The sequence below is a fragment of the Helianthus annuus genome, chromosome 5 (assembly GCF_002127325.2).
Source record: "Helianthus annuus cultivar XRQ/B chromosome 5, HanXRQr2.0-SUNRISE, whole genome shotgun sequence".
In the NCBI taxonomy this organism is placed as follows: Eukaryota; Viridiplantae; Streptophyta; class Magnoliopsida; order Asterales; family Asteraceae; genus Helianthus; species Helianthus annuus.
This window is the reverse complement of record NC_035437.2, coordinates 106,904,384-106,927,733: the sequence shown is the minus strand read 5'-3', so window position 1 is coordinate 106,927,733 and position 23,350 is coordinate 106,904,384. Positions and strand designations below refer to the sequence as shown.

The 23,350-nt window shown below is 34.1% G+C and overlaps 1 protein-coding gene across 1 annotated transcript in view; it reads right to left on the bottom strand.

Moving 5' to 3' along the window:
* Positions 1–17,082, bottom strand: part of LOC110940899 (protein ILITYHIA) — a 45,461-nt gene extending 28,379 nt beyond the window's left edge. Inside the window, exons 1-26 of the mRNA XM_022182465.2 lie at positions 16,789–17,082; positions 14,332–14,708; positions 13,578–13,709; positions 12,428–12,956; positions 11,497–11,681; positions 10,333–10,459; positions 10,153–10,226; positions 9,970–10,046; positions 9,823–9,859; positions 9,554–9,717; positions 9,276–9,459; positions 9,071–9,148; positions 8,320–8,439; positions 7,596–7,655; positions 7,376–7,501; positions 7,201–7,300; positions 6,223–6,392; positions 5,324–5,623; positions 4,232–4,348; positions 4,041–4,142; positions 3,181–3,330; positions 2,660–2,824; positions 2,277–2,450; positions 1,198–1,320; positions 1,037–1,117; positions 818–934 (exon numbers count right to left, since the gene is read on the bottom strand). Coding sequence (XP_022038157.1) covers positions 818–934; positions 1,037–1,117; positions 1,198–1,320; positions 2,277–2,450; positions 2,660–2,824; positions 3,181–3,330; positions 4,041–4,142; positions 4,232–4,348; positions 5,324–5,623; positions 6,223–6,392; positions 7,201–7,300; positions 7,376–7,501; positions 7,596–7,655; positions 8,320–8,439; positions 9,071–9,148; positions 9,276–9,459; positions 9,554–9,717; positions 9,823–9,859; positions 9,970–10,046; positions 10,153–10,226; positions 10,333–10,459; positions 11,497–11,681; positions 12,428–12,956; positions 13,578–13,709; positions 14,332–14,708; positions 16,789–16,891 — 3,972 coding nt within the window. The 5' untranslated portion in view covers positions 16,892–17,082. The remainder of the gene's footprint in view (positions 1–817; positions 935–1,036; positions 1,118–1,197; positions 1,321–2,276; positions 2,451–2,659; positions 2,825–3,180; positions 3,331–4,040; positions 4,143–4,231; positions 4,349–5,323; positions 5,624–6,222; positions 6,393–7,200; positions 7,301–7,375; positions 7,502–7,595; positions 7,656–8,319; positions 8,440–9,070; positions 9,149–9,275; positions 9,460–9,553; positions 9,718–9,822; positions 9,860–9,969; positions 10,047–10,152; positions 10,227–10,332; positions 10,460–11,496; positions 11,682–12,427; positions 12,957–13,577; positions 13,710–14,331; positions 14,709–16,788) is intronic.
* Between the last annotated feature and the right edge of the window lie 6,268 nt (positions 17,083–23,350).

Below are 23,350 nucleotides of genomic sequence, written 5' to 3'. Positions count from 1 at the left end.
TTTACATTACGCTTTAATTCAATCGCAATGCAACTATACGATATATTGAGTTCAATCGGATACGTCAAAACGTGCGTTTTTATATGGTTAACACATCACATAACGCTTGGACTAATCCCTTTGATATAAATAAATTAATATAATGTAAATGATTTATTTATTTTATTAAACTAAAGTAGTTAAGTGTAGAACCTATTTAAAAAATGTTTATAAGGGGTAAACATAAATATTAATCAATGTTTATTGGCTCTATACTTTTATTTCCGTGTTCAATTCTCAACTCAAATACGGTAATCACTATGTTTACGTGACATTTATAAGAACCATCACCGCAATCACCCCATCCATCGTATATCGAGTATATGCGTTAGTTTTTTAAAGATATTACTACACAAAATTACATTTATGCAACTCGTGTAATACACAGAGGTTAAATATAACTTTTTTTATGTAGTATATAAAATTAGATTTATTCAATCAATATAATACATAAGATTTATATAGATACAACTTTTTATTGTTTGGTATATAAAATTACATGTGTTCAACCCGTATAACACCTGAGGTTCTTAAAAACGTAATTTTTTTCATTATTTAATATATAAAATTAAATTTACTCAACCCGTACAATACACGGGGTTCTCAAAGATATTACTTTTTTATTATTTAATATATAAAATTACATTTATTCAACCCGTGTAATACACGGGGTTCTAACCTAGTCTATATATATATATATATTCTGTGTGTGTTCTCCTATTTCAACAATTATTGGTATGGTACATGAATTATGAATAGAAAAAAATATACGACATACTTGTTTTGATTTCATCAGAGGAGAGAGACAGCTTGAAACTGCCCTCTGAACAGCTTCTGACGGAGTGTTTAGCACCTCCAGCAACTTCTCTACAACAGCATGGACTTTAGGATCATCCTGTTTTCCAAGAACCGTTATAATAGAACTAAAAAAATAATGACAGAAAAAAAACACTAAAAATTTCCTTTTTAAGAGATGGCTGATGAAATGATATTAAACCTGTGATAGATGTTTTGCTAAAGCTCCAGTAAATATGACCACGCCTTCACGTACCAAATCATATTTTTCTTCGTCTGATGCCTAAAAAGTTAAGTCAATAATCTATCTGTGAGTACATTTAATTACTTTGATTAATTATGAAATTTAAAATGTACACAGACCTTTCGGTTTAAGTAGTTTTCGAATATAGGAAATAACAATGAGACATTATCCTTTCCATGTCTGTCAATAATCATGATACCGGCATTGATCATTCTTCCTCGAACATCAGCGTTGGTATCAGCCTGTAGTTGACATTATAAAAACAAATTCGAATCAGGGTATGCACTATATTAAGTAAATTCTAGTTTTTGCTTGTTATAATACCAACCAAACATTACCAAAAAAAAATTTGAAAGTCTGTTTGCATTTACAAGTAAATATATTCACTTGGAGAATGGTGTCGTTTACGTTAGAAAAATCGTAAATAAAAAGTAGAGCTTTTAGTTAAGTATAAAAAAGCAAGTTAATATAAATCACAAAAGTAAAATCATGTCAGTTGAATATAAATAAGCATCTAGTCAAAGCTACTTAATGATATTTGGTCAAGCTATACGAAAACGACGACCTACACGTGGCCATAAATTTGCTTGATTTAATAATAAAATTGCCAAAACGGGTGGATTTGGCGGGTTGGGTAGCAATGAAAACTGAAAAACTGGCACAAGTCTACTTGCCTTTCTTGCGAAAAAGTAATTTACAAAAATTAGTCTGTCAAATATGATTGCAAACTATGCAGTTAATATCGGTGATATAGAGGTAATCGGTCCCGATGTAGAATATCGGGGTCAAATATCGGTACCAATATTATCGGCGATATTGATGGATATTTGACTGCTATTTCCGTACTTCAGATATTTGACCAATATATCACCGATATTCCCGATATTAGTACCTTTCTTCTAAGTTCTGCCATTCGTCTTTCTTCTAATTACTATTATTATTGTTTCAAGTCTTAGTTGTTAAATGCTAGTGTTTTAAGTCTTAATCAGTTCCCACCACGATAACCTATATCTCAAATATTGGTCCTTGACCGATATACCTCAAATATTGGTCCTTGACCGATATCCGATATTTTACGGCATTAACTGCTTAGATTGCAATAGCTGTACTATTTCAATAGTAATCTAATTTTCTGTACTATTAAGCCCATACCCACAAACCAAACAGCCCCTAATCATTCAAAAACAAAATAATTTACCAGCGCTCGGGATATTAAGAATGTCATGACAGCTGGAAGGTCTTTGGTTCTAAGTACATCAGCGGCAGCATGTAAAGCCAATGCAGTCCCTTGTCTGCCTATCCAACCAGAATCAATGTTTCCCTCACCAATACCACCATCACGATAAAGAGAGAATAAAGTTGCTAAAGATTCCTGAAAAAAAAAACATTAATCTGTAAGTAAGATAACAATTCTAAGATGTTTAAAAGTCACCAAATCCTCTGATATGAATATTTAAGGTAGCAAAATAGGCTGACTCAGTAATAAACCCATTTGACCAGTTTCATTTGACCCATTAGAGATGAAAACAAAACCCAAATCAACCCATTTACAAGTGCCACCTTTAAAAATATTGTAATCACCTGTAATGTATCTGGGTACTCATCTAATACAGCAGCTAGTGCGTCAGCAGCAGCCATTCGAACATTATAATTAACATGTGACAGAGCCCTGAAGAGTCCAGAATAATCGGTCCCAAATTCGTGGTCGTAACGGTCCCACACATCCTCTGCCACCTCAGCCACTGACTGGAATATCCAATAAGCATTACATACAACAATGGTCAATAGGTCTTTATATAGTAAAGTAGAACCATGATTAAAAACCAAATATTCTATTGTTGGCTAACATTTCCCACTTTGTGATAAATATCGAAGCATAGATATAAACACAACACATGTACAATAAGAAAATAAAATATTTTTGATCAAACAAATTACAACATTTAAAATTTATCTTCAATACCTTGGATATTTTATCAAACAAATTTTAAAACTTGTATCTATAACTTTAAGAGCAATTGAATTACCTATTATCCTTTTGCTACAAAAAATAATTACATAATACAGCAACGTAAAAAAAAGAACTTTCAATTGTACGATACCTTTTCAGGATCATGTAGAGCTATCCAAATGCTGGTGGCAATATCCACATCCTCGGGAACAGAGCGGGTGGATATAGCTGGAATGCATTTTGCAGCGTTTAAGCAAGCTAACCGCACATGAACCTCTTTTGCATAAACACCAGATAAAGCCTGAATGTAGAATTTCCAGAAAAGTTAAACATGTTACATTTCTAAAATTAAGGATTAGGATCAAATACAAGGCTCCAAAAAGAGTTAATTACTGTTTTCGTCCCTCTGGTTTGTTAAAAATCACTATTTCAGTCCATTAGTTTAAAAATTGCGATTTCAGTCCATGTGGTTTCACTTTCGTAACCATTTCAGTCCATATGGTTTTACTTTCGTAACCATTTCAATCCATTATTCTGTTAAATACAGGGACTGAAATGGTTACGAGGTGGACTGAAATGGTTATGAAAGTGAAACCACAGGGACTGAAATCACAATTTTTAAACTAATGGACTGAAATAGTGATTTTTGACAAACCACAGGGACGAAACAGTAATTAACTCCTCCAAAAAATAAGAAGTGTACAAAGGCTCCTAAAAATAAACCCACTACACAAAAAAAAAACCCTAAACACCCCCCCCCCCACCACCCAAAAACCTAAACCCCCCACCCCCACCCAAAAAAAAATTGCCGCGGGGGGAGGGAGGTTTTTCGGTGGTGGTGAGGTGGGTGGGTGTTTAGGTTTTGGGTGGTGATGTAGTGGGTTTCGGTTTTAGGTTCTTGGAAACTTGTCACTCTATAAAGCCTTCTTACACTTCTTACGTCTAGGAGCCTTTGTAGAATAACTTAACCCATTAAATTAATATTAAAGTTAATAGTAAAATACAACATACAGGTGCAACGTCTTCTGGTGACAAACCAAGGCACAACTCATTTAATGCTGGAGTAACAGATCCGTGATATGAAGGAATGGCACCAAGCACGTGATATAGAACCTGTCAAAAAGCATAGAATATACATGTCACGCAAAATAAATAAATAAAACAATAGATGGTAGATAAATGCGATGCGTTAGAAACTTAACTGAAAGCATTTGAAGTCTAGGGAGGGGTAAGACTGGATCCATATGTAGGAAAAGTACTCGAAGTACATCATCATGAAGTTGCGTCTTCTTAGGAGATGATAGTATTCTCTCCAGTATCTTTTGAAAACAATGCAACAAGTTAAAAACAAAAGGTATTCAAGAAACATAGAGATGGCAAGATAGATAGGGTGAGTAACAGATCAAAACAAGCTGGGCTGGGTTAGTTGCCGGGAAGGGTGCAAATGAGCCGAGCCGAGCCCGATCTTGATCAGGCTCAAGATCGAGCTCGTTACTTATGAAAGCTCGAGCTCGGCTCGATTCAAGCTTTGTTCCTAAAGCTTGAGCTCGGCTCGTTTATTATTTATTATTTAATCAATTATAAGTACTATTTTATATATAATTCAGTTACATTTTAAAATTTTAATAAGTAAATAGTAATTATTAATAGAAACTTATATATATAGAAGGCTCGTTTAGGCTCACAAGCTGGCTCGAGCTCAATAAGCAAGGCTCGGGCTCGTATCCTAAACGAGCTTGTTTTTAGGCTCGGGCTCGAGCTCACTTAAGCTCGGCTCAACGAGCTTTTTTCCGAGCCGAGCTCTCATTTGCACCCCTTGACCCATATACACAGTTTTGTGCAACCTTTAAAAGCCTCTATAATAACAATAATAACCTAAATCTTCACATAGAACAATTTAGGAGGCATATACATACAACAAAAACCTTTTGGCAACTTTCAACCCAATCCATCCGTTACTCCGTTAGCATATTCACATCTAGAGATTTACCAAACTACCCTTAGACATTAATATTTGATACTTTTTGCTTTATTTTACTTATTTATCATTAAGCAAATTGTGAAAATGCCCTTGAACATTATATATGCATGTTTTAACCAATAGTTCGCATATGAAATCCAAACTAAAAATCAATAAATGATACTTTGGAGTTTGATCATGGAAAATATATATGTATTGTCTAAAAGATATTTTTCTAGAAGTCACCTTTTAATATAAAGTAAGATCTTTTATAATTTACACAACTTCTACAGATAATTAAGGTCAAGTGATGTGAACAATTAGTAAAACTTACCGGAAAAACAAAACTAAAAGAATCCACCGGAAGCGGGCCAGATTTGCAAGATACAGATATCGCATGCATTACTCTTTCAAAAAGACTTAATGATGACCTGCCAGTATCACCCTCACTAAGAGAGGAAAGTTGGTCCCACGAAACGTGAGGTTCGGTAGTTGCAATTAGCCTTAAAGCAGTAGCAATGTCGAATCCCCAATTGCACAATGGATGTGCCGTGCATTTTGATAGCTTCACCATTGTTTCATATGCCACCTCACTAACAATTGCTGATTTAAGCAACGGGTTGACAAATTTGACCTGGGTTATGATCATGCGTAGAACAAAATCAAGAACTATACATATGGAAGATGCTTACTCCAAATTTATTATTACAACTCCAATTCTCCAAATGTATGCACCAAACTTTTACACCAACATTTAGACCATTTTCTTGCACTAGATAAATCAATTTTACACAATAACTTGTTTCAACTGTATTGCACTAGATAAATCAATTTTACACAATAACTTGTTTCAACTGTATTATTTTATACAAATCATTTTATTCCAATATGGTACTACTTAATTCTTTCAAAAAAATAACTGTTCATTTAATTTATTAGTAACAAATATATTAACTTAAAAATTAAAATCAAGAAGGTACTCTATTAAAAGATCTGAACGAGAATGTGTTAATAATACTATTTTATAGATCTATGGTTGAATATTTAACAAATATAAGAATATAAGAATTATGAAATTTGGTCAGATAAATAGTGTTGCTTCAAAATTTACACCATTTTGGTCTTTGGGTGCATACAATGAGAACGCTCTAACTAAACCAACCCGTTTTGCGATGTACCCATACACAGGTCCACGTTGCCACCTGTCATATATTATGAAATATAAAAACTAACCAGGGAGGGTAATTCACTATGTGTGAAAACAGGATTAGTTATAGCCATCTCCCCTAAAGCTTTCAGCAACAACGAAAGATTCTTCTGTATATTCATGACCTTCTCACGTACGTTAGCTTCCTCTCGAAGCTGAATCTCACGCGCCTCCTCCTTTGATGTCTTTTGTTTATCTAACATTACCAGATAAAGAAAAAAAAATACTAAACATATGTGCTCATGTCATGTTTTAATACGGGCCGAAAGAAGCTGCGTACTGCGTACGAGTCGATAAAAGAAATTTAGTTGAACATGTGAGGTTGTGTTGACTATAAACATATCCATTTTTAAATCTTTATGACTGTGTTAGTTATAATTATATATACTATAAATATGCTATTTTGTCACATCAACAAACTTTGGCCTCATAACTTTGGCATTAACCAACTTTCGCCCCTCAGCTTTAATAATGACATGTTTAGCCCCTCAACTTTGGTAAAAACATGTTTAGCCCCTTAACTAAAACAACTTTAGCCCCTCAAATTTAATAATGACATGTTTAGCCCCTTAACCAAAACAACTTTAACCCCTCAAGTTCAACTTTAATAATAAATAACTTTAGCCCCTGAACTTTAATAATGACATGTTTAGCCCTCAACTTTAATAATAAACAACTTTAGCCCCTCAACTTAAATAATGACATGTTTAGCCCCTTAACTAAAACATCAAACCACTTTAACCCTCGCGATTTGCTTATTTTTATCTAGTATCTACGTTTCCAACCCGTTGCGGAGCGCTGGTGGTAACCCACTAGTTACAACAAGATATCATCAATACAATGATAACATATATCTTTGTATACGCTAATAGATAAATTTGCCAACTACATTCCCTTGTTTGCTACCTTTATCTTGATGACCCGTTTGAGATAAAACACAACCCTAATCAAACTGCCACCTCTATTTGTGAATGAAAAGGTTTAAACAAATAATAAAAACGTACCAGGCTTCTTCGCTAATTTCCCCGTATCCTTCTTCCCTACACTTGCACGCTCTTTACCACCGGTGTCTCGCCTTCCAGAAGAAACCGAATTCCCATTTTCCTGCAAAAGAAAAATGTTTTATGTTACTAGAAAAGGTAATTACATTAGAAACAATTGATATGTGTGATCATATACCATGCTGTCATTGTTGTCATAAGCCTTGAAACGGCCTTTGGCCTGTTTCATGTTATTAGAAGCTACAGACTCCGCTATATAAACTCCTTGCTCTGTGGATAGCATCCCTTCAGGAGTATTGAAAATCTGCCATAAATCATAACAATACTCGAATTGTTTAGATAAAAACTTTAATTATATAAACTTACATAATTATTGAGTGTATATACATCATGCTCACCTGAATATCATTTTGTGATAGCAAATCGTGTGCGGCCCAATCAGGAGAACTTTTCAAATACTGCAATAGTTCAAATGTCAAAAGATGTCTCAGATGCATAGTTATCGATAGCGAATAGCGACAAATGGCGACAAGGTACCTATATGCTACGTAGCGATAGCGATGAGATAGCGCCCGCTATTTCGTGTATAGCGATAAGGTAGTTAAAAATTTAAGAAATAAAAAATAGCTATATCCATAATTTTTTTATATATATAACGTTAATTTTATACCTTTTTATGTATGAATTTATAAACTTATAGACCAAATGTAAAGTAGTGAAAATAAAGGGAGTTAAATGTACAAATATACAAACTAACTTTAAACTTTTTAAGTATTTTTTACAAGTTTTAGGGACTAAATGGAAACTTGTGAAAGACAGAGGGGTTAAATGTTAAAATCCATAAGGTTATTTAAAACCCTAAAGCCTAAACACGCTGAATAACCAGCCACTATCTTCTTCCTGGTTTCCGGCAGAAAGTATCATCAGAGTGGTATTTTTTGCGGGAATTCGCTGTCGGAGTCGCTATATGCTCGATATGTGGTCGATATGCACCTCGTAGCGGCGATTGGCCGCCACGCCACGCTATTCGCTATAGCGTCCACTATGGACGCTATCGATGACTATGCTCAGATGTTTATTAAATATAATTAAGTTTTTAAAAATAAAAAGGTTGTAGTTAACCTTATCAAATTCCACATAGGTTTCTGCTGGTGTTATAGTCATTAAAGATGACAAAGCGTTTATAGCGGCTTCTTGTTCCAGATGACTAGTGCTCATCAACCCCATCGGTCCAAGCAAACTCTATTGATGAAAACAGAAGAGAAAATGTTACTGATAAGTGATCTTTATCTCTATGTACAATCGAACAAAAATGCAGAATAACCATGACACCAACACTCTGTAATATAGACATGCTCTGTTATCAAGTAAATATATATATAACAGCTATATATACCACTCCTATTATTATAATTACCAAGTTATTTAACATTTCACACTTTCATAATTATCAATGTATTATGAAAATTTATTATAACCAAAAATGTAAGTTTTTTTTAACAATCACGATGTTTAAAAGTTTTTTTAAACCCTTTAAAATAGTAAAACACATTATAACAAAACGATGCATATTTTTAATAAGTATTTTGCAAGACAATTCATTATTATTATTAACATATACAATTTTCAAGTACATCCATTTATACTTTCAACTGCTAACATAATATATAGCTAGACTGAAAAAAGATATGCTACCAGTGTGACTCAGGCCAATAAAATAGTAATATCATAAGAGTAATGTAAACCTTTAAATCGAAAAGATCAGACGTCATAACGTATTCTTTTGTACAACAATTCTAAGTTGGCTATATATATTAGTGTATTAAACTAATAATAATTCCTTCTAACTTATAACGAAAGGATATAATAATACCTGACACATGTTACCGACATCAGTCATTATATGTCCAATGACATCAAAACCAAGAGCTCGCAAACACTTTTGCAATCTCTGAGAAAACAAAATAGTAACTGGTTAGTTAATAATAATCTAGAGTAAACTAATCATTTCTGCCAAAACAAAGAGTGCACCAAATAGAACCACTTAAGATGTGTATTAAATAAACGAAATGACTCACCTTCCAAACGGTATCTTTTTTTGCGGTGCCAACTAAACAAGGATGATGCGAGCAGAATATAAGACGTATACAGGAACTAGGTGCAGCAGCCAAAACACCAGATGAAATTACCAATAAAGCCTTTACTAAAACCTCCACAGATGGAACAAAAGCTCCCGAAGAGTCCAGTGAATTTTCCATCTCGCTACAAATTATGTAGTAAATTAATAGATGGGAATTTAAAATACGACCTATTTTATCTCAAACAAAAATGGGTCGAAATAATGATGAAATTGTACCTTGACTTTGCTAAAACTTTTTCTCCAACAACCGTGAGGTACTCTGAATATTCTATTAGAAGAATTTCGAATAATCTTGGAGCAGCAGATAAAACTTTCTTGGTACAACCGTATGCTGCTTTGCGTATATCCCAATTTGAATGGCACAGAAATACAATGATAAGCTGCAGTAAATAAATAAATATAAATGTATGTATGTATATATATAAGAAGATGAAATGGATTTATAGAAAAAACAAGACTTATGATGCAGTTTCAAAGTACTTCACCTGCATGAGAGATTTCACATGTAGAGTCTCGAAAACCCTGTAGAATAGGTAAGAAAGTTACGATGAATTAATGATAACGCGAATCAGTTAGAAAAAAAAAAAAGCAATCATGGTCAATGGGGTCAAATGTTTAACAGAGACAAAAACCTGTGAGGATGATCCACAAAGAGCGACTCAAGTAATTCAATACTTGCTTCACAGTCCTCCACTGATAGTTTAGAAGCCTGCATAGCACTCATATATTAAGGATATATATAACATATCAAATAACAAATATACATAGCTACAGGATTAAAGAAATGGAACAGAAGAACTAAATAATGGAACTACCATAGCTACAGGAACAACTGAAGGTTCATTCTGCGAAATCAGAGACCAGATCTTTTCCTTTGACACGTTTTCATCTTCAGCATAAAATAATAAAAATTAATACTTCAAACAGAAAAAGGTAACAACGTCAACCAACATAAAAAAAGAAGTTAAAAGGTAGATATCAGAAAGTTAGAACACCTGCTCTAATATCGGCAGCTGCAATTTTAACCACAATAAGTAATGAGTAAATGCCATCCAACCGTTGTGCAGCTTTGGTAAAACCGGTTTTTACTAACTGGATAAGAGGCGTGAGCAGAGAAGATATCTGAACACAAACATATAACAAAACGTTTAGCCACATGAAGACAGTTGTGAAAAAACAAATTAAGGTATAACATGTGGAGCCAGCAAACCCAAGTTTTCAATTTTTTTTCTTTTAAGGGTATCTGGTCTTGTTTATACCAAACTAGTTTTTTTACCCGCTGCACGTTGCGACGGGGCCGTACGTGACATGATAAATAATAGACTACAATCAACCCAACTCGTTTCCGAACTAAATTTACGTTGAAACATACAGTAATCTGATCTCATCTCATTGAATGAAAATGTATTATATTTGACCCGATTTGTTTCCAACAAAATTCAAGTCGAAACGTAGACCTACTTAAAACATACATAAAATAAACACATACAGTGGCGTCGTACACGACGTGATAAAGTAAAGTACAGACTACAGTCGACCCGACTCGTTTTTGAACTAAATTTACGTCGAAACTCGAAACGTATTGGAACTCAAATTTATACCGTCGAATGAAAACGTATTATATTTGAACCGATTTGTTTCTAAACAAAAATTAAGCCAAAAAGTAAAAATAAAACATTTTATAATTGACCCAACTCGTGTCCAAACAAAAATCACGTTAAGCATAGACATACAAGAATATATACTAACATGTGCATAAAAATAAAAAACGTCGGGTACACTTGAAATTTGATTAATTGGGTGTGTGTGTGGGTGGGGGGGGGGGGGGGGTAAAATTACATTTGACCTTTAGTTTTAAGGTTATACAAATTTGGCCAAATACATGTCTAGTGCAAATGCCATACAAAAAAATTAAAAAACAAATATAACTCTCTAAAAATCTATCATAAACAACTTGATGTAAAAAAAAAAAAAAATATGTTTTTTTGTCCTTTAACAACGTTTCAGCATAACTCGGTATAAATTAGACATGATACATAATTGTGTGACCTACAAAAGTGTTTCAATATATGGGTTACTTTAATGTAAAAGTTGAACACTTATTATCCCTGATATCAAACTATAAAAGACAAAAACTTGGTATTAAGTAGTTTTCTCACTGGTAAAACTGCATCGGCATTTTTGCATATGTGTCTAAGGGATCGAAGATGGCCTCTTCTTAGTGATTCCTTCTCCTTGAGTCCTGAAGAATAAAACGAAACAAGTTCTGGCCCCATCGCATTTGTAGATCTTGCTACCCAGCTAGCTATAGCACTTAAACATGCAAGTTTCACCTCTTCATTACCTAAAAGTCAGAAAGTCAACCTTGTGTCAATCATACATATGTCAGAGAGTCAACGGGTTAACGAGCCAGGCCACAATATGTAAGTGAGAGGGGAACAGATCAAACATACACAGGGATTATAATAATCATCGTAATAATTATCTTTTGTAATCAATTAAATATCACAAATGCATTAATTATTTAAAAGAATAAATTTCATAAAGCAGCAATTTATTTTAGGCATTAGGCATTTTGGAAATCATTCTTTTTCTCAGTCTGCTTTGGTAATTACATGTTTTGAACAGCTATTTTTGTAATTACCAAAATAGCCCATCAAAAGACTTGTAAGCAACAAAATAGCCCGTCAAAAGCTAGTAATAACAAAAATGAATCAAGAAAACTACAATAGCCAAAACAAGTCAAGGCCTAATGGATATAGATATTCTGTGACATTTGAGATATTGACAGATTAAATAAAGAATAAAAAAACAAAAAACCCTAAAAGTAAACAAAAGAAAAGTAAGTGTTTGTGGGTAAACCCTACCCAGACCGATCAGATCATTTTGACTAGTAATAAACTATTTAAATTACAACTAAAAGTAGACAAAAAATTGTTTGTGGGTAAACCCTATGCCCAACCTGTTTTGACCCGTAATAATTTGGGCCAGTTTTGATCCGTGATAGGTATGACCTGTTCCGACCCATAACGATAATGACCCATTACTGATCCTAAAAAACTAATAACGAAAGTCAAAGTTTACACTCACCATCATCTTTGTAAATAGTCAAAAGAAGACCACATACTGTAACAGAAAAGCTACTAAGATATTTCCCTTCAGGACATTGAGACAATTCCTGCAATGCATTTATCATACCAACTCTTTGGTACGGAAAAGCTAGTCTTCCTTCAGAACCACCGATTACAGCTTTAACAACATTGACCATTGACTCAATAGCATCAGGATTACTTGACTTTTGACTTAAACATTTGACTATATCCAGTGCAGCGATTCTTCTTGGTTCGTCCGCATGGCGGGCCTGTGATAACACAACCGACAAAATCTCAACACCGTACTTGCTCAGATCCAAGTTAACGTGTCGCAGAAGAACCCCAATGGATTCCAAAACAAGCTCGGGATTCCTCTTGAGCATTTTAACAGATGACGGGATTATGATGTTCTTGAAATCGTCGTGAGATAAATGAAGATATAATGAACGGAAAGCTTCACTTAGAGATTTGGTTGGCTTATCCTTCGCGTTCAGAACCGATTGAAGGTACATATCGAGGTATACCGGCTGTATGATGCAGTCAAAAGAAAAATTAAGAAATTGCAGTTAGAAATGCATATTCGGCGAACAGTTCGTGAACCGTTTGGCGGGAAGTTCGTTTGTGTTCGTTCGTTTATTAAACAAACGAACACGAACAAGAAATTTTGTTCTTTTAGTTAAATGAACAAACATGAACATAGGCCGCGTTCGTTCATTTATGTTCGTGAGCGTTCGATAACGTGTCCGTTTGTGTTCGGTAGTTCATTAGTGTTTTTAGATTTTATCTTTTATTTAAATACTTGAAAATTCCAACAAATAAAATATTTAATAAGTGTCAGTGTGTTATATATTTTGTTCACGAACGCTTGTTTGTGTTCGTTTGTTTCCATGGGTGTTCATGAACATTAGTTTGTGCTCATTTGTGTTCATCAACACTCGTTTTCGTTCGTTGCCTAAAATTAACAAACGAACACAAACAACTTCATTGCCTTAACAAACGAACACGAACATAAAATCTCGTTCATGTTCATGAGCACATATATTTCTTAACAAACAAACACGAACAAGGTCTTGTTCGTGTCCGTTCGGTTCGTTTGCAGCCTACATATGAACCTATGATGCAGTTAGATACTCATTTGACAGACTTACCTTCCATTGTTCAAACAGTGATGCCTTTGAACTTGAATAATCCAACATTACACATAGCATTTCTGGACAACTTTTATATGAGATTTTTCCGTCTTTTAGTTCCTCCATGTACAAACTAAAAATGCTGGGTGACTAAAACATGGAAGAAAAAAGAAATAATAAGGAAGATATAGTTATGAAACTACTCATTGGTAACTCTAAATATGCAATTTCGACCCGTTTACTTTTCGATGAGTCGATTTGGGTTGTTATTAAACGGATCAAACTATATAATTTAGATACAGGGCAAACATGTCAAACAGGTTGAAAGTCACCCAAAGTCTATTATTAATGCATAGAACCTCCTAAATCAATTCACTGAAAAATGTATTTCTGTTATATAAATGTTTTATAATAATGATTAAACTTTTTATTTAGTGCTTACAAATTGACCAAAAAGTGTTAGTGGGTACCCTGACTGGCCTGTTTACTTATCATTTATCAATGGGTCTATTTGGGTTGTTCAACTCAAAATGGATCAAACTAAATAAATTAAATATAAGGCGAACAGGTCAAGCTAACCAAACTGGTCAAACGTTGAAAGTAACCGAAAGTCTACTATTAATGAATAGAACCTCCTAAATCAGTTCATTGAAAGATTTATTATTATAAAATTATAATAGAAATGTTGTTTTATAATCGCAATTAAAGCATTCACCCCCTCCCTCTCCCATATTGCCGCAATCTATAATAAAACTTAATGCCAATAACAAACCTCTAAAAGTGAATGAATAAAGGCTTTTCTGCAAGCCTTGCGTTCTAGAGAAGATGCTTGAATGCTAATTTGAAGACATGAAGCTTGTGCTGCTGCAACTCTGCTAAAGGCATTTTTTGATACGGAAATAAACTGACTTTTACAAAGAAGCAGAGTCGACCATTTCATAAGTCTAGAGCAGCCAACGTGAGACTGAAGCTTCAACTGTTTTTCCATGGTCTGCACGAGATTTGCTGCAAAAGTTTTCATAAATATAACCTGGCTTAATGATTTTATAATTATATCATCCACGGCTTTCCTTGAACCTCGATCGTCGTAAATATATAATGTCATGAATATTAAATCCACCAACTGTGATGCAGACTCAGATGACATCTCTGCAAATTCAATATATATAACTGTTAAATTAAGTATGTATCATATCAATAATGATTGGTGTTAAAAGATTCTTCACTAAACAAGGAATAATGCAATTAAAAATCAAAAGAATAAAAAGAAATTCTTCAAGTTACTAGCTTTTCTTATTAGGATTAAATATGTGTATTAATTCATCATCATACTCAGTAAATCCCACCAATAGCAAAGCTAAGGTAGGGTCTGAGAAGGGTAGATGTAGATAGCCTTACCTCTACCCCGTAGGAATAGAGAGATTGCTTCAAATATGTGTATTAATTATATTAATTATATATGTGTGTATAAAATATATTAGACTATTAGTTATAAGATAACTTTGTTCACTGGTCTGATGACTGATCTAAGACTCTTATGCGGCATCACTCAAGTTAGTGAGTGACCAGCTGTTTTTATTAGTATTTGCATCCCTTGAAGAACCACAAATGATAAACTTCGATCATCAGACTCAAGCCATTGAAATAACAAAGTGACTTCATATAAAACAGGTGTTCTTGAGGGAACTTGCATATATAATATGATGTGTGAATGATTTTGTGTGTATAAATTTAAGAAAACATTAACGAATACTACTGAGTGCAATAGATTAATTGTTGCAAGTATATACACAATACCAAAGTCACATTAATGTAACTCATGATATCATATGAGCATAAAAAGGATTCGACTACACATTACAAGACCACATAATCCTATATCCATTATTTGCTCGTCATGTATGAAATATTAAGTTAAGACAAAAGTATTAAAATGAAGAAAGTTAGTTGTAAGCATAGTTATTAAAGCGAACGCCCAAGCGCGCCTAGGCGCAAATAAAGCCTCGGGCCCAACAAATCGCCCTGAGCGCGCCTCACGCCTTTAATAACTATGGTTCATGTCATAGTTATTAAAGCGAGCGCCCAGAAAGCCCCGGGCCCAACAAATCGCCCTGAGTGCGCCTCGCGCCTTTAATAACTATGGTTGTAAGTTGAAACAAACTTCACATTCACCCAAGATGACAAAATTAACCTGCTATTTTAATCAAAAAATCTATAATTTGAAATTGGTACCACCAATACTTCATGCATCATAAATTTTAAACTCCATTTTCAATAAACAAATAAATAATTCACCAAATCACCAACCATTCAACATCAAATTGTATTATAAACAAAAAAAAAAATCATCATTTACATTTACTAAGTTAAATACCAAACGAATTAATTGAATCATGGTTTTAAAAAACGTTTGAGGCGTGCGCCTCAGGCGCGCCTCGAGGCGAAACGACCAAAAAACGAGTCTGAGGCGCGCCTCATGGTGTTTTTAGTGTATATGCACCTCAGAGGGGCTGAGGCGCTAAGGAAGCTGCGCCTCAGGGGATTTTGATAGTTGTTTTTGATGTTTTTGACTTTTTGTGTCAATTTCAAGCATTTCATGTCTTTTTTAAGTGTGTTTTTTATGATTTTGATGAATCTGATGATGAAATTAGTTAGTATTATTACTTTTATAATATATATAATTTTTATGTTTTTTTATTAATACCGCCTCGGCCTTACGCCTCGTTTCGCCTCGAGGCCTACGCCTCGTGAGGCGAAGGGAAAACGCCTCACGAGATAAACTTGAATTGAATTGAATTCATAGATTGAAACACGATAAGAATTAAGAACATATCCATAAAACATCACAGATAAACTACACAAATTAAGGTGAAATTAACATTCAATAACCTGAATTAAGTCTAAAACTAACTTACTAGATACTTCACTTTTCATATGTTAACTTACTAACCTGCTATTTTTAATCAAAATAGTCTATAATTTGAAATTAGTACTACCAATACTTCATGCATCATAAATTTTAAACTACATTTTCAATAAACAATTAAATGAGACACCAAATCACTAATCATTCAACATCAAATTGTATTTACATTTACTAAGATTAAAATCAAACAAGTTAATTGCATTCATGGATTAAAACACGATAATAATTAACAACACATCCATAAAACATCACAGATAAACTACAAACAACACAAAATACGGTCAAATTAACATTAAAAATAACCTGAATCAAGTATAATAGATGGAATCTGTGAACAAAAGATCTGAATCTGCTTCTTCGTAGACGAAGTTGTGACAGTGGATGCAAGCGACGCTAACGGCTCCATTGAACTCGTGAATCGAACAGTGTGAAATGAAGAGAAATTGAGAGATGATCGGAATTAGTAACAACGGTGGAATGTTATCGAGATCTTTGCTCGAAAGAGATCGATTATGGATTGAGGTGCGAGTTGAGGTGGTGTGAGAAGTGTGTGCGGATGGATGATTTGTTGTTTTAGGGTTTTAGGAAGCCGATTACGCGAGTGTGAGACTCACAAGACGTAATCGCTTATTCTTTTCTTTTCTAATAATAATAATAATAGTAATAATAATAATAGTATAATAATAATAATAATAATAATAATAATAATAATAATAATAATAATAATAATAATAATAATAATAATAATAATAATAATAATAATTGATAATACCTGATGCCCGTACGATGTGACGGGAGCGAGTGAGCGACATAACGCATTGCAATACTCGTATTTTGTAATTTTTTATTCATATAATATTTATTATAGAATTATTGTGATGGATGTACATCAAAAGCGAAGTAATCGGGTAATCCATTTCATTGTGTTATGCATGGTTCGGTTATTATTCTCAACCGAAGCCGAAACCAAAGTCATCGGTTAGTCTATTTTTTAACCAATCGGTTTTTGGTTAATCACTTCAGTTTATTCGGTTAGATTGACGGTTTTTGATTTAGTTCATTTAATTTCAGTTAATAGTAAAAACCAAATATGGGCTAAAACTATAGGATCGTTTTCAGACCCAAACGAGTCGATCAGAAGAGATCTTCACCGATACAAAAGGCGGAAACAGATGTATTGGTGTTATTTCAGCTGAATTGCACACAGAATCACTTTAAACTGTCTTTATATTGATATCAGGTCGATTACAATGTTGTAGACACTTCGGCAGAGCTTCGCTACCGGAATCAGAATCGTTACAAATGAATTGGCACGACAGGTACTTAGGCAAGCTGATTTCGCACAAAACCATTCACACGAAATAGTGATTTCGTACGAAAACACTCAAGCGAAATGACTAGCTCATTTCGTACGAAATGACAAATGAGTCGATCAGAAGAGATCTTCACCGATACAAAAGGCAGAAACAGATGTATTGGTGTTATTTCAGCTGAATTGCACACAGAATCACTTTAAACTGTCTTTATATTGATATCAGATCGATTACAATGTTGTAGACACTTCGGCAGAGCTTCGCGACGCCGAATCAGAATCGTTACAAATGAATTGGCACGACAGGTATTTATAGGCAAGCTGATTTCGCACGAAACCATTCACACGAAATAGTGATTTCGTACGAAAACACTCAAGCGAAATGACTAGCTCATTTCGTACGAAATGACCAAGTCATTTCGTGCGAAATGGCTTCTACTTCATTTCGTGTGAAATGCCTAAAACATACAATTCTCGTATTTCGTGCTCTGATCTGTCTAATCTAATTCAAGACTCGATACAAGACGAAGGCGACAGACGTATGCACCAACAGACTCCCCCTCGGATGTTGACGAAGTCTTCGATGTCGAGTCTTCGGTTGTCAAACCTTCAGTCTTTATCAGTCCTCTTGTTCTCTCCAAAGATTCTCCATTGTAAGTATCCTTAATCAATCTCTTTCTCTTTTTTCCTCCTTATCTCCCCTTGAATGCTGATTTAGCTCTTGAGCTTTCTAATTCTCTTGATCAGATATCTTGATTCCTTAAGTTCATCAGCATCAGCAGCTTGTGTGAACTTTCAGGATTCGAGCCTGGCATTCTACATCTCCAAACTCCCTCTTGATGTCTTCAGACTCCCCCTTTCGATATGCTGGGATCGCAGTCTGGAATTCACCATTTTCAGGCTTTTAATCAATCACCTGGCTTTAATCGCTTTCACAGGTTCTAAGATCGTAACCTGGCTTTTCTCAAACTTCGTTCCTGCACAATCTCTACCACAAACATAAGTTTCACAAATTCAAAATTTTGCAAATTCAGAAACCATTTAGCGGGAATCATATGACCACTTGTAAGAATAACTTCACACACACTTTCCCAAACCTGTTCATCATGTTCAGCACTCGGAATTTTGAAAATCAACTCTTCAATATCAGTTGTCGAAAATCTTTTTGAATTTTTCAAAATTTTATGCTAAAACACACTGAAAATCTTTTTGAATTTTTTATCTTAATGAAATGCATTAAAGAAATATCTACATACAATATTTTTGTGAGTTTGTGTAAGAGGATCATATCAGTTTATGAGACAAATCACCAACACCGTTAAGCTTGAAACATTTTAAGTTCTAAACGATTCACGTAGGTTGTCAGTATACTGATCCATTTAAATTTTTACACAAAGTTCAACTGTTTCGAGATACGAATTAGTGTTTTAAGGTACTTAAACTTATTCGCGTGTCCCACCTCAGAATATACTCCCGTATCCAGACTTCTATATTCAGTCTTACAGGTGAATGTACACTAATAATATCTGTAAACGGGTAACTGCGAGACCATGAGAGCTCAGGTTAGAACTTCCGTTCAGACAAAGAGATGACGGCTCGTCTTTAGGTGTGTCCCGTTTGGGGATCTTTTCTTCAACAGCACATGATTAGCATTTTGCAATGTTTCATCATTTTTTGTACTGAGGGCTGGCTTTAAGATTAAAGCTTATGCAAAGTATTATACGAGGACTAGGCTATTGCTCCCGCAAAATCAGAAGTCCTGGTATAATACCCCAGATATCACCACGCACAAAGACCTAGTATGTCAGAAATAGAAAATCTTTCAAACAAGATTTCGGGGGTTACCCATATATCCGAGAGATGTTCCCCACGATATAAGTAAGCTTTTTGTATTTAGGTTTATATCTCGAAAACAATCTACTGAATGTATAAAAACCTACTAGCATATCCGCAGTGAGATCGCTTATCACATTTTTGACTTTCCAATTCTTTAGCATGTTGTGATAGTCCACTGATGTACTATCATTTCTTCTTTTTCACACTAAAACTCTTTTTCATTTTTTGATGTTTTTTGCTTTTTTGGATTTTATCATGTTTTTATGGATTTTTCAAATTTTTCGAAATTTCTAAATTTTTACTCCCCCTAAAATCAAAACATATTTCAATTTTGATTTTCTTGAAAATTTTGAAAACAAACTGTACAAATAAAATAACAACTGTTGTGAATTGCTTCAATTCGCCATTCTCTTGGCATAAACAATCAGAACTCCCCCTTACAACAAACTATTTTCCCATTATGATTTCAAAACACTTAAGTTTGTTTTAATCAAAATGGTTTTTCTGGAAAATAAGTTTTGTTGATTTTACCACTTGTAAGATTGGGGATTCATTCATCACTTTGTTTTCTCAACCATTTGAATGAAAGTTAAATCAAGTTCAATTTAATGACCTCGATTAACCACTTGTAGGTAAAACCCACTTTTCTACCACTTGTAGATTTACTCAAACACATATTCAAGAATGATGCCGATTCCTGCTCCACGATTACCAACTTGGGAGCTCCGGCAAGTCCAGAATTTAGTCATGATAAGTTCTATCCCAGATATTAACCCGGGATGAACCATTCTCATCTGGTTTCTTTGTTTTCTTCTCATAAAATTCTTTAACCCCCTTCACCTTCCCATCAATCATTTTTCCAAAAATGTTTTGAACAGTGGGGTTAAATACCTTTTCAACATCTAATTCTTTCTTTTTAGGAAAGAATTGATTTGAAATTTCAACTTTGCCAATTTTAGATTTCAAATTCTCAACCCGCAATGGTGGAAAATTTGCTTTATCCAAAGGCGGAACTGATTTCTCTTCTTTCATAACAACTTGTGGCTCTTCTGATTTTGTGGAATCAGATTCATCGCCAGAACTACCAGTTGAATTCTTAACAACCCACTTTTGGTTGTTAAGTTTCTCCTTTTTTTTTGCAAACACTTTTCGAACATTCACCAACTTCAAAAATAGAATTTTCAAAAATTTTAAATTTTTTGGTTGGTAGTTCGTTTTTTTCAAAAACTTTCTTTTTAAGTTTTTCAGAGACTTCCTGTTTTGATTTGTTTGCCATTTGACAATTCTTGGCAATGTGACCAATTGTTTTGCATTGAAAACAGGTTCTTGTCTCATTCTTCTGCTAAGCAAAGCCTTTCTTTATTTCATCTTGTTTCTTTGCAAGGAATTCTTTGTTTATCTGCTTTCTAAACACTTGCTCTTTTTCTTCTTCAGATGAAGTTCCTGAAACAAAAACAGTTTTTGGTTTATAAGTTTTCTCATTTTTATGATATTTCGGTGGAATAAAACCCAATCCTTTCTTTTTGAAATTACCATTATGATTTGGTTTCTTTCGAAAATCCGAACCATAACTGTAACCTATTTTCTTGTTTATCCTTTGTTTTATTCTTGAGGTGTAAGGTCTAGGTTTCTCAAAAAGATTTATATCTTTTATTTCATAAATATTAATTTCTGTTAGTTTAAAAACCTTTTTAATCATTTCAGTTTTAACACCTCTTATTGGAAAATCTTCATCAAAATATAATTTGTCGGAATCATTCAAAGTATATGCTACTTTGATTGGTTCTTCATTCAAATTAGATTTTGATAACAGAAAATCATTATTATAAACCCTTTCGCCCTGTTTGACTTTATGACTTGACGTATCGGACTCAGACTTTGACTCTGATTTTGATTCCGACTTTGACTCCTCTGTTTCATCTTTATCCAACACCTGATCGACCACTTTCTTTATTAACTCGGACTCATGATCAGTGTCAGATGATGTGAACGTGACATCAATGTTTTCTGGCAAGTTATCAGATGACTCAGACTCCCACTGTAAGTTTGTTGCCTTTTTTACTCTTTCTGAATTTGGATTTCGAGGAGAATATCCATTTTCAATCGGTGGTGGACACTTGTTATAACCAACACTGGGTTTCTTACCAGAATTCTTTACTTCATTATCTTCTTTTGTTTCAGACTTCTTCTCTTCAGAAATCTTTTCTTCTTCAAACGTCTTCAATCCTTCCACTATCGGATAAATCCTGTCAACCACAAAAGTAGAACATGAGTAACTTTTTAACAATCTATTTACTTTCCCAGTTTCGATTCTCTGTGTTTCTAACTTCAATTCAAGCTCAGCACACTTATCAGTGTAATAGTTGACACTATCAAGTTGTCTCATGTATGCTCCTTTGAGTGTCTTCATTGCTGTAGCTTGTTCATTGCTTGACTCGTTGTATTGATTCATTGCGTTGTTTAAGACATCATATGATTCTTTCATCGTGTTCAAGTTGTGAATCAATTCACTGTTTTGCTTCTTCATAGTCTCACAGCTTTCACAACTCTCGGTTACTTTTTCTGCAACAGCTTCCTTTTTAACCTTAAACACTGGAATTTCTTTATCCTGCTTCTTTATCTCATAAACTTCTTCTTCGACATTTTCAACTTTCTTGGCTTTATTTAAACGCTTTCTTATCCTCTCTGCCCAATAATCATCAGTAGTGTAATTTTCACCATTATCTTTAACGATTTGAGCAACAAATGCTTGACCCTTTAGAATTTCTTTATCCGGACAATATTTGTCCCAGCTAAAATTTTCCCAGCTAAAACCTTCTGATAATTTTTCATCATCTTGATTTGACATTTTGTTCATCAAACATGCTTTACTCTCTTCTAAAATATATTTATCCCAACTGATTCCATTTGATGAATTTCCTTCATCTTGATTAACAAGACAAGCTTTCTTTGAATCTTCAAGCTCCTTCCTAGCATGAGCAGTTTGTGGCTGTTGTTGCTGATATGGCTGTTAAACAACTTGATGATAAATTGCTTTTCGATAGTAGTCATTGTTTCCAAAGGGATTTTGAGCTCCACTTGCTTCACGATTTGTGCATTCTCTCTTGAAATGCCCTTTTTCCCTGCAACGAAAACAAGTAACTTTAGATTTATCAAATCCTAAAGTAGAAACATTTGCATCACGGAAATCATCTCTTCCCGTAATTTGTTTGAACTTTTCGGCTCTTCTCAACACGCTCGCCAAACACCATTTTATATCCATCAATTCCATCTCCTCAGCATCAACCTGACCGTAATCCTCTTTTGTCAACATTGGATTTCCGATCCTTCCCGCAACCAAACTACCATACGACTCTAACACAGTCACCAACAAAGACATATGACTTTTGCAACTTCTTCCGAGTAATTCTGATCATTCTCAAGATTTAAGGCAATGTTGCATTGAAGAACTTTGCCACTATTTGTTGCAGAAAAATGTGGATCAAATGATGGAAATGAAGTAAATCCTATTTTGTTTCTTGATCCATGAGATGAGCTTTCAGAAGAACTTTTTGCATTAAACGCAGTTTCAACTTTTGGAGAAATGTCGGTTTTATCACTAACATCACCTTTGTAATACAAACCAATGTCTTATTCTCCATCATAGTTCTTCATTCTTGCTATCTTTCTTTGTTCCATCTCATGTGCTTCAAGTTGTTTAATGAACTCGCTCAGTGT